The sequence below is a fragment of the Rhagoletis zephyria genome, unplaced genomic scaffold, assembly GCF_001687245.7.
Source record: "Rhagoletis zephyria isolate East Lansing unplaced genomic scaffold, Rhagoletis_zephyria_1.1 Rzeph_scaffold_09235, whole genome shotgun sequence".
Lineage (NCBI taxonomy): Eukaryota > Metazoa > Arthropoda > Insecta > Diptera > Tephritidae > Rhagoletis > Rhagoletis zephyria.
This window is the reverse complement of record NW_016166314.1, coordinates 2,011-13,761: the sequence shown is the minus strand read 5'-3', so window position 1 is coordinate 13,761 and position 11,751 is coordinate 2,011. Positions and strand designations below refer to the sequence as shown.

Below are 11,751 nucleotides of genomic sequence, written 5' to 3'. Positions count from 1 at the left end.
AAGCAGGGCAAGACAAAAAATATGAAATTCAATGTGTGTGCCGAAATAAACCTTCTCAATTGGTTATAATATATTGAGTGCTGTGAATCTTTAAGTAGGCGCGCGCACAAAGCAGCAATTGCGACGAACCAGCAAGCGATCATTGCCCTTAACCGATTTTTTTTTTAAAGCAAATCAAAATAGTAGCTGACCAAATTTAATTAAAATGAGACGTACATATGTATGTATGTAAAATATGTGCCAAAGTTTGTGTATGTAAACAGGGTAATTTAACTAGTTAATTATGCTGTCATTGGCATACAAATGCCATAGGCACAATTAATAAAAACAAATTGCTTATTGAATTTTACGGCATCAGGAGAATTTCAAGTGATTCACTTCAATGAAAATTTAATCAAAACAAAAGTATGAAATACGTGGTGACCTTGCCTATATTGGCTTAGAATTCCCAGGAATGCAGCAAAAAAACTGTAAACAAAACAGTTACATTAAAAATAGTTACAAAAATTCAATTAAGACATAACTGCTGCCTTTTAATGTGGAAACAAAATAAAACACAGCAGCAACTCAGCTACATAATCAACCAGTATGTATGTACGTCTATGTGTTTGCTTTTTTGTGCGCCAAAAAGCGGCTACATTTATCATTTTTGCAGATTGCCATTTTTGTGCGTTCCGCGAATTTATCACACAGCTATTGCAGCACACGCTTGGGAGAAGACAACTTTTTTTTATTTATTTTATTTGAATAATTTTGTTAAGCAGCATTTAGTCTTTGTTGTTACCCAACTTTGGGAGCGTGTGTGTTGCAAGCGCTTGCAGAAGTGAATGGAGACAAAAAAAGTAATTATTTGATATTTTGGGAACTAGCCGCCAATAGTAGATGAAATTGCATTGTGAATAAGATGCAAAAGTTACAAAATATGACGAAATGCGTTGGCCTTTGAAGGGTTAAGTGAAGAGAGAGAGAGAGAGCGTACCCAAGAGCGAAAACAAGCCCAAATATGCGTGCTCACACTCAAACCTTCGCTACATTGCGCTACAGCGCCAGTGAGGAGTGTAAGCTTTTTCCAAAGCTTTATCACCGCTTCACTTAAACCAGCTGCGATCGCAGCTTTTCTCTCCAAACCAAACAAAAATACCCGATCAGTCAGTCGCTCCCCGCTCTTTCAGCTTCACTTTCGCTTTCATTTGCGTGCTTTTGCTTACATTTGTGATATTATGTCATAGCTAGTGGGCGCTCGCCGCTAAAGCGCACAACCAAAACCGTTATCACAACTCAAGGTTGCCGCCTTTTGTTTTTCCGTTTTTGTTTTTGTCTTTCTTCTCAGCAGTATGTATTTTTACATACTCATAAGCGCTCAATAGCTAGTGCGCCACATCGCATGCGCGTCTGCATTTCTTTAGCCACATCTTATATGTAGTTGGCGGCTCTTTTTCAAAGTTGGCGCTTGGGTCTCTGGATCTCTCGCTGCCGATTATCTTTTGGCATTTCGCTTTCAACACATTTTTATTCCCTAGCCTGGTTTTGACATTGTCTTACTCGGTTTTTGTGTTGTTTTGTGGCTGTGGCTGCGCTGCATTTGACGCCGCTTTGCTTTTACGCCGGGGTATTTAACTGGAGTGTCAAAGAATTATAAAAACAGTTTTTTCCTCCACACGCTGGAGTTCAAGCTGGTCTGCACGGCGTGCTAGCCGTTACAAGTGGATTATATAAACGCATACACAAACCACGAAGGAAATCTTTTGCTCTAACGCCAAGGCCGTGCATTCACTGCATTGCGCTGAAGTTGTAAATTTTGTGATTTAGGACCCGGGAACCATGCGGATCCAGCGGAGTCTAGTGGTAAATGTGCAAGCCAATTGGACATTTTTTGAAAAAAAAACTATTATTGTTTATAAAAAAACATTTAATCGTGTGTAAAGTGAATTCTTGCTATTAAGAAAAAAATCAGAGACATTCGAAGTGTGAAAAAAATAATTCAAAATTGTTTTAAAATAGCACTTTTTAAGCGCAGAAATGTTTTCCATGCGTTCAATTTTTCAACTAAGCGGCAAAAAATTAAAAGCAAATCTGCCAGAACTAAACATCCGCCAGTAAACAAAAAAAAAAAAACGTTGCAGGCAATTTGAACCACACCCAAACACTGAGTTACTTAATACCCCATAAAGTGCCGTCCAATTTTGCGCCAACAAACAACCTTCAAGTGCCTGTTTTTACGCTACGTTGACCAGTGGCAAATTTGCAGTAGAAATGCAGTGGCAGACTTAATTTAAAACAGCCAATATTTACCTGACTACAAAGTACGCCTTTACGTTGTGATTTTCATTTTTTATTGCATGCGGTTTTCTGTGTGCATGCATACATACATACATACATATATGCATTCATTTAAGCAGAAGAAATTATGTATGCAATCGTTTTTCCGCACTTTGACTGCATTTGAAATTCACTTCCACCAAATCAAACGAAAGCAATGCGGCGACGGCGGCATTCGGACGCTGCTACCTACATTCAATTATTTCCGATGCGAATGCAATAGGAAGTATCGGCAAGCATTTATGCGCTTTTTGTTGTGCTTATTTTCTTTGAATTTTTTGTTCGAATACACTCACTCACTTGATTGCGGCATTACTCTGCGCGCTTTAAATGAAAGACTTAAGCAACGAACCTGAGTGTGTGTTCAAATAGCTGATTAAACTCCATTAACTTCACACGTTTATTTATACATTTAATTTGCTAGTAAATTTTAAATTGTAATTAAAAATTATTATTGCTGGATTATGTAGCTAGTCGGATTAAATTGGTTTTTAATTGACTGGTAATTCAGTTTACAGCTATATTAGTTTGTAATTATGCTATGCATAGAGCTCACGTATCTATTGTGCTATTTGCATTGGGAATTTATTTGGTAGTTTTTACTTACTTACATACGCATAGATATCCAGCACTGCATACATATGTACAGCAATAAACATTTATCATTTGGCAAAAGAATGATCTATTTTCTAGTAATACTTTTGGGGTCCATTCATACCTTGTCAACGTACATTTTCAGAACTTAACCACTATCGTTTAGCACTTATTAGGTTCGATGATCCTGAGAATACCTTTCAACGAGGCGTTAACGGCGAACGGTGGGGTGAAAATTTTTAATTGCTTTTAATCACGAGAGATTACCACATCGACGACTTTCAGGACTTCAGAATTCGCATTGATTACACTATACATATGTATATGGCCTAACCAACGTCCGATTTCAAAAATATTAAATATGGTACTTAAGGAGGCTAAGCGAGATCGGTTAAGTAGTTTTTGAGATAAGCGTATAAGCGTATTAAGAAAAGTCACCTAAGTTCGACAATTTTTATGAGATTGCAATAAATGAGGTATCAGTTTATGTGAAAATAGATTTAATTTGTTTCATATTTTGAAGTTGTAGAAATTATCGATGGTCAAATTTTAAAAAAATTAAGAGAAATATGGGTATTTTTTAATTTACCCGATAAAAAATCCCAACAAGCCTAGTCCGACAATAAATTATTATATTCCATTTTAAAGGCCTATATATCCTCTTCTCAGATCATATTCGATCTTTGAAATCGAATCAAAAATAGTCATTCAAAAACTCATAAATCTACAAAATCCTATTTTCTGACCTAAATCGACAGGTCGCAACCTCTAAATGACCTCTAAAATATTTATAAAAATAGGCAATAATATTTCTCATAAAAACGAATAAAATTAGGGGTATGGTCTTGAAATTTCAAAAAAAAAAAAAACATTTTCGATGGGCACCCTAATGTTCAAGTATGTTCAATGCGACCTGTTCAACTTAATGTTTTGAGGAAATACACATGAGCAGAAACTCTACATCGTTAAAAAATAGTAAGCACATAATTTGAATAACAAATCATGAAATAACCGTAAATGCTCGCATAAGTTCTGTCTGCAGCTCTAAAAAAAAAAAATAAAAATTTATATAAAATTACGCACAATAAATGGGAAAGAAATTTTCTTCTCCGCAAAACAACAGAAATAATGCAAAAATATTTCTCGTGATTCTTGAGAACATGTAATGCAATAATAAGAAATTTTACATTTATTAGATTACCTTCAATGACATGCCCATGTTAAATTAATGCAATCTGTAAACTAGAAAGGAAGTGGTGGATCTTGATTGGGTAAGCGTTTTTCGAGATTCCCCGCTTACCTGCTAAGATAAAACCATTTCCAATAATTTTGTCGGATTTTGCTTCGCTCTCTGGGAACCTTGATCTTAAGGAGTGTCAGTACGCCCCTCTAACCACTCGGCTACAGCGGTCGTTGTAAAATCTAAAGCGATGTTCGATGTGCAACTACAATAAAAAAACTTAACTCCTCGCACTTCAAATTGAGATCTAAAAAGTTAAGTCAAGGTTGGTGCGCCAACCACTGCTCTATTATGTTTACAATGTAAACAGTATTTTACTTGCTAATTTTTTTGGTATTATATGAACTCAATTGGCAACGTGATTTGTCGATTATTTTTATCTCCAAACACAATTATTACGATTAAACCGCAGTTTAGTTAAATTTTAAATCATGGCAATGCCATTAACACATTTATTTCCAAATATTGTGCTTAATGACATAATCTGACTTCACAACTATATATGCAAGTAAACACATATGGCAAGAAAACCCACACATGACAGATATGTTGATGTTTGCAAAATAACATTTCAAAATACAAAAATGCTGAATTGGACATGAAATATAAAAGTTTGTGTCCTACAAGGGGGAGAAAGTTTTGTAGTTGGTCGGCGGCTATTTTTACCTTCGGAAATCGAGTGCAGTTCTATTCGTCCTACAAAACGTATGAAAGCTCGAAGTTTTTGGACACACATTTCAAAATCCAACAATCTCTGTCTAATGCCGGATATTCACCCAGATGGTGCTAAGATGCAATGTTTTTTTCTTATCATAGTCGGCATTCATCCTCAAAGGGGCGAACCATCCAATGAAGATGTGAACCAGTCGATTATAGACTGTGAGTTACCCCGTAAGAAACTTTAATATGGCACAAATTATTTTTAAAAAGTGGAGTGTTGTATTATGACCCAAATAAAAGTTAAATAACAACAATTAATGTCCGTTCATTTCCCACTCGATGTTGTAATGCAACTACGAGTTTATAAAGAAAAAGAAACAAAATAGTTTAATTTACCTATTCACTAAATAACACTAAATCGAGCAGCATTTATTAGCAGCACCACGCGGTTCATCTGAATGCAAGTAAATATTTAAATTTTCATACATACATACACATTAGGGTGGTGCTTAGAAAATTTCAACATCTAAATTTTGTAAGGCGCTCCCCGGTTTATTTTGTTTTACATACATACACGAAAAGTTCCAACTAAACAAAAAATTAAGGATCCTTACCAGGGATTGCAAAAATTTTATTTTATTTTAAAATGCAAAAATTCGACAAAATTTTGATCTTTGAACTTATTCATATAAATTTATAAACTCGCTTAGGTATACCTGGTCTAAGTCAAAATTTTGTCGAAGTTTTGCGATTTAAAAAAATTACATTTTCTGCAACCCCTAAAAATTTATTAAAAATTTCTTAATTTTGGTGTATGTTTTTGTTTTGTACGTAGAACCAATTAAAGGGGTGCCCCATGATGTGATGTTGATATTTTTTAGGGACCACCCTAATACACATGCGCACATATGTACATATGTATATATAAGTACATTCACACTTTCACTATCATCGCGAGTTGCCCACATGCAATTAGCACTTTGTATGCTTCACTCTGCAAAGCCACAAAACCAACACAACACTCCCCACAGCCGATCGCAAAAAGATACTGCGTCATTCATCGAATTCCCAAATCGCCGCTCTGCTTACTGCCACTTGCTACAATGTACACAAATAAATACTCATATGTATGCATCTACATTTACCTATTTCGTAACTCTTCCGCAAAGTAATCATATCTCACTGGAAACTTGCCCATCCACTTGTGCCATTTTTGCCACCAACCGCTTGAATGTGTTAATATATTTTCATGTATTTTTGTTGTACTATTTTTGCATTTTTGATATGCTGGATAAAAAAATTTGCATTTACTTTCGTTGCAATAAATTGTAGTTGAAATGTTGCAATATTGCAATGTCGATATCCAGGCATGTAAATACATACATAGTACATATCTGTGACGTAAGTTTATTGCTTGAATCTTTTGGGAAGAAATTTCCTCAATAGACGGAGTTCGTTACTTAAGTCTTTTGTATCGAAGCAATAAGGAAGCGTGTGCTTGTGTACAGAAATTTCGACAATAATCCCCGCTGACGTTCATTAAACATTGCAGCTATTTAAAAAAGGTTTATAAAATAAAATAAAACAAAAAAGCTATATAGTGTCTTCGGCCGAGAGCAGAGGAAGACATGTCATTTTTTACCATGTGCGCAGCATTGAAGTCGGCGCGGCGCCTTCTTCATTTAACCTTACACATACATACACACATAGTTGAAAAGTTAACGACGACTTAGCCATAACGAAATATAAGTAATTTCAAATTATAATGTTTAAAAATAAACAAATACATATTTACATATCGTCACCTAAGGGTGAAAAGGTGCCAAGTCCTTTTTTTTTAATTGTTTCGTAGTAGTAGTTTCGTATTGCCTGCCATTCTGCATCAAAAACTAAATTTTGAAAAAAAAATGGACTTGGCACCTTTTCACCTTTAGGTAGCGATATGTATTTGTTCAAAGACAATTAATTTTGTTATCATGATTCATCAAAAACAAATCCTATTAAAAGTGGGTGAGATCATGTCTACTGCCAATATATGGTGTAAGCAGAGAGAGAAAGGGTCAAAGACCTGAAAATTTAATTTAAATATTTGATGAAAAATTGCTGACGCAAAACGTATCTACTTACCTCTTAACGATATTTTCGGAGTTTACTGCTAAATATGTGGCGCTGCTAAAACATATATTTGCGGCAAGAATTATTCATATACGATGAAAACTACTGCAGTGTAATTTTTTTTTATTAATTTTGGTTATAGAAAAATTGCATAAGTAAGACAGGATACGGTTCGGTTATTTGTGCAATGATTGCTTGGACTTTATGCTTGCTAGTCTGCTTGCGGATTCTTCTTCCTCTTGTTTGGCGCCGTAACCGCGTTAGGCATTTGGCCGAGTGCAACAAAGCACGCCAGTCGTTTTTCTTCTATACCAACTGACGGCAATTGGAAATACCTTCCTCTGCTACTACTATCGTCTGCGGTACTCGCCGTCGCCCGTAAATCGTCCCCAAAAACTTTTTCGAATACTCTAAGGGTCGCCTTATCGGATGCTGTCATTGTTCGCTCTTCCGCATCATGCATTTGGACGAATATTATGAGTGGCTTATAGAGTGAAGTTTTGCACGACGATAGAGGAACTTTTTCGACCTGCAAAAAGGCAGATTAGGTGCCTCATTTTTATACCGATAATCTCGATGTACTCAGCATACGCCTGCAACTGTACGCTCTTGCAAATTTTTGTGCTTGTGAGGTTAAGTTCTGCGGTTCTTATGATGACCTCCAACATGGGATTGAAGAAATTACACGAAAGGGAGCCTGCTGGTCTGAAACATCGCTTGGTATCAAATGGATCGGAGAGATCCTTACAAATTCTAGTGGAACTGGTGGTATTGCTCAACATCATTTTAGACAGCCATATTAGCTGCGTGGTGATACCAAATTGATACATCGCGGCATAAAGACAATTTATTTTCATTCTGCCGAAAGTGGCTTTAACATCGACCTAAGTTACGGACCTATTTGCTGAATTACTCTTTTTATGTTTATTATTTTTACGTATTTGGCACCACCCAACACAGCTGCAACCAACATCAGAGACTTTATCATAATGAAGAGTAGCATAATTTCAAAACGAGGCATTGTAGCAGTGCTTTGTCGGGATTTCCCATTATTAAAAGCATTGCGATAATTTCCATTTCAAGCGTTTGCAATGTAGATCAAGTGCAATAATTTCGGCAGGCCAACAAACAAAACTGAGACGAATATGACGTTAATGTTGATAAAACGATGCCGGTTGAAATTATTTGGCCGCTTACTAAAAAAGAGTGAACTTAAGTTCACACTGAATTGTCTGAATGAGCTGCTAAGATTAAACTTACTTGAAAAGCATAAAACTTATATTTTCAACAACAATGTTTTCCCCCTTCATCGCATTTTGAAGTAATAACAAAGGCACAAGCTGCAGAGCTGAAAAAGTTGCCCAACCATTGTGCCAGAGGAAATGGTGAAAATAGCAGAGATTTCGAGACCAAAGGGAAGTTTTTTTGGTTTTGAGTTTTTGCTTACAATATATTAACTCATTTGTAAATCATCATCATGTCAGTTGGCCAAACCAAAAAAAAAAATGAAACACAAACAAAAGGGGCAGCGGAAAATATGGCATAATCGACAATAGCCCAAGGCAGCGGCGCACAGTGGGACGTCCCCATATAAGCTGCGGCCAAAAAAAGTAACCGTACTAAAAATTCGCTGAAAATTTCGTGTATGCGCTAATCGGCACTTAGGAATGAAGAAATATGGAAAGTTATAAAATTGAACAGGCTACCATGCCCACAGCTCTTGTGGGCGGAAATAGTAAATATTTTATTAAGGAAAGCTGAAAGAACGTAAAAATCGGTTTTTATTATCGTCCACTTATACTCGAAAAATAGACGCAAATTAAAAAAAATCTTTTTTCATGAAATTCGGTGTGCCATGCTCGTTTAAGCCAAAATTTTCCAATTTGGAAGATGGTGAAACCGGCTGTTAGACAACAGATATATTAAAAAAAATGCTCATCAATCAGATTGGCTTTTTATATATTCGCACAAGTGGAAAAATTAATTCAAATTACTTGCGCAAAATCAAAATTTTTTCTTACAAATTTATTTTTTTTTTGCATTGTTGCATTTTTATCAAAAATTCTTTTTGCTTTTGGTTAGCTGAACATTTTGCTGTGAATCTGCGTAAATACTTTTTCAGAATTCGCTAATATGTTTTTACTACTTTTGGCCGCTGTAGTCCCATTGTGCGGTGGCGCTAACCTAAATCGACTGCGCTTTCCCAAAATAAAACCGCATTTACATATGTGTGTACATATGTAAGTAGGCAGGCGACCTTTTCTCGTTGTAATTTTCATTTATTTATGTAGGTGTCCCATTTTCATGTTTTCAAAACTTTTCAAGCAACCAGTGAGTGGCATTCAACAAAGCATAAAATAGACTTGGCATTTTACGTATGTTATTGAGCCTCATAAATTTTTTGGTAATTGTGTTGAGTTTGTTTTCCTTTTTGTCAACATGAAATTACATTAACACGAGATTACTGAATGTTTTGTAATAATATGCATTAACTAAAATTATTATTGCATTTTAAGTTGCTTGTTAACCAAAAAGAGATGAAGGGTGAAATTATCATAATTACATATATTAAATACAACACGCATACATACATACATACATTGTAAGGTTTTAAAATCAACACCATTAATTTTCAGGTATTTAGCATTTAATTAGTTGCTTTAGCTATGAGGTTGTCGTAGGGGATATTTTAGAGAAACCTAGGCTGTAAAATCAGGAGCGTTTCTAAATGAACGTTTTCAGGCATAGATTTTTCTTTGGAAGTTTTATTATTTAAAAGATGAGTCATGTGCTAAGTCAATACTTTTAAGTATTGCTCTACTCTGTACCGATTTAAAAATTATCCATTACTTTCGATACTCGGTACCGAAAAATTTGGGTTTCTAATAAAAATGCACATATGCCAAAAATATAGGAAAAAGTGGTTTAGGGGGACTCGCCTACACGGTTAAAAATTTCGGTTTTAATTTTAAACTTTTTGGACTACATATATGACCAAACTAAATTCAGTTTCAAATACAAACCTTCCAAGTTTAAAAAAAAGAGAGCACTTATGTTGGGTTTAGAATAAACAATTCTATTATCAAGCATCTTGGCACACTCAGCTACAGCCACGCATGTAAATGTGCTTTCATATGTTGAGTTTGAATCAACACCACAATTCGCTGTGCCAACATATTCTATTTCGGTTTAGATTTTAAACCAAATTTTCTATACATATATGAAACCTAGAAACCAGAATTAAAACATTTTGGTTTGATTTTTAAACCAAAAACTTTTTGGGCTAAAATTTAAACCAGAATATATTAAAAATTGCGTAAAACTTTTGACTGGTTTAAAAAGTAGACTATAAAAGTTTAAAAAAGGCAGTAGTAGTAGGCGCGGTTTAAAAATTAAACCCAAATTTTTGACCGTGTATAAAAAGCCGGATGTAGGGGCCAATAGAGCTTTTAATAGTGATTTAAGTGAAAAATGTATGTATGTATGTATGTCGGTTCGTCGCCATAATGCAGAGAAACTCTTACTTTTTTGAAGCATTTTTGTTCTAGATGAATCGGACGATATTATCTTTGTAGGCCTGAAGCGCTTCTCCATTCGTTAAAGCATTTTGCTTGAATCTTGGATCCACTAAGGTGAAAACTGGCAAAATAATATTTTACTGTTGCGATAAGTACGCGCTTTTTAGCCGACATTAAATAAAATAGCAATGAAATAATTTGTTTCTACACTTTAAAGATATATAATGGCGAAGGTTTAATGAAGTATTGGGTACCGAGTAGAATATAGAAGAAGATTTTTCAATAGGCCTGTCATTCGTCGGCACCTGGCGATGGTTGTCTGAGGCAAAGTTCATTTTCTAAATAAAAGAAGCTAAGAAATAAATAATACCACCTTTTTTTAATTTTGTCGATTGCTACAAAGGGTAACTATTTTCATTTTGTTTTTTTTTTTTTATTACAGCAGCATAAATACTGCCAATGATGTTAGCCTACACCTAATGGACCTCGAACTTCGTAAAGTCGAGTGGCAATTGGCGAAGTTTTTTGGTTAGACCCATACCGACAACGATTTATAATACCAGATAAAAAGAAGAAGAAAAAATTACTTCAGATTCAATTATGTAACTGCTGTACATTTTTAAATAATTTTTACTTCACAATTTTTTTTAATTGACTTTTTTTCTTATATTACACTTGTGACAAAAACCAAAAAGTTTCAAATATAGGCGACAGTCAATTTACTCGCAAAGCTAAGCGCCAAAAATAGCAAAATTACATTATTAGTTTTTCTCTCTAACCTCAAGATTTTTTTAAGGACTTTGACATTTAAAAGATATGATTAATTAAAACACTTTTTTAAAAAATGCAGTGTATATAAAAATAAAATACAGTGCAATATAAAATAACAATACAAGCACCAAATGAAAGAGAAAATTTTGTAAAATTTTAAAGTTTTTAGTCAATGTTATTGTGGCTTGTTAACATTTTATTTTTAATATTTTTTATTGAGCTTTGTACCACGATTGTTTATTAGGAAAAATTGAAAAAGCAACAAAGTCTAAGCGGTAGAAGTTATAGCACTATTTCGGAGATCACCACATCTCCTCATCAGACTTCTTTTTTTCTAGACTTCAGCAGGGATCGAACCTGCGAATTCGATGTTCAAAGTCAGAAGCGTTAACCACTGAGCTATGTACATCCCGTAAACTCTTGTTGCTAATTCATTTTCCTTATTCAACCAACTACTATCAAGTGCAGCTGATTTGCCGCTATTTAAACTCAACAGCGTGGTTGTTGTTGTCAATTCTATACATCCATTTGCTT

At 34.7% G+C, this 11,751-nt stretch overlaps 1 protein-coding gene across 1 annotated transcript in view; it reads left to right on the top strand.

Moving 5' to 3' along the window:
- Window positions 1-1,610: 1,610 nt before the first annotated feature.
- LOC108375627 (lysine-specific demethylase 7A-like) overlaps window positions 1,611-11,751 on the top strand; it is a gene marked incomplete at its 3' end in the record, with an annotated part of 12,145 nt that continues 2,004 nt past the window's right edge. The window contains exon 1 of the mRNA XM_017631772.1: window positions 1,611-1,845. Within this exon, the coding sequence (XP_017487261.1) occupies window positions 1,822-1,845 (24 nt within the window). The remainder of the gene's footprint in view (window positions 1,846-11,751) is intronic.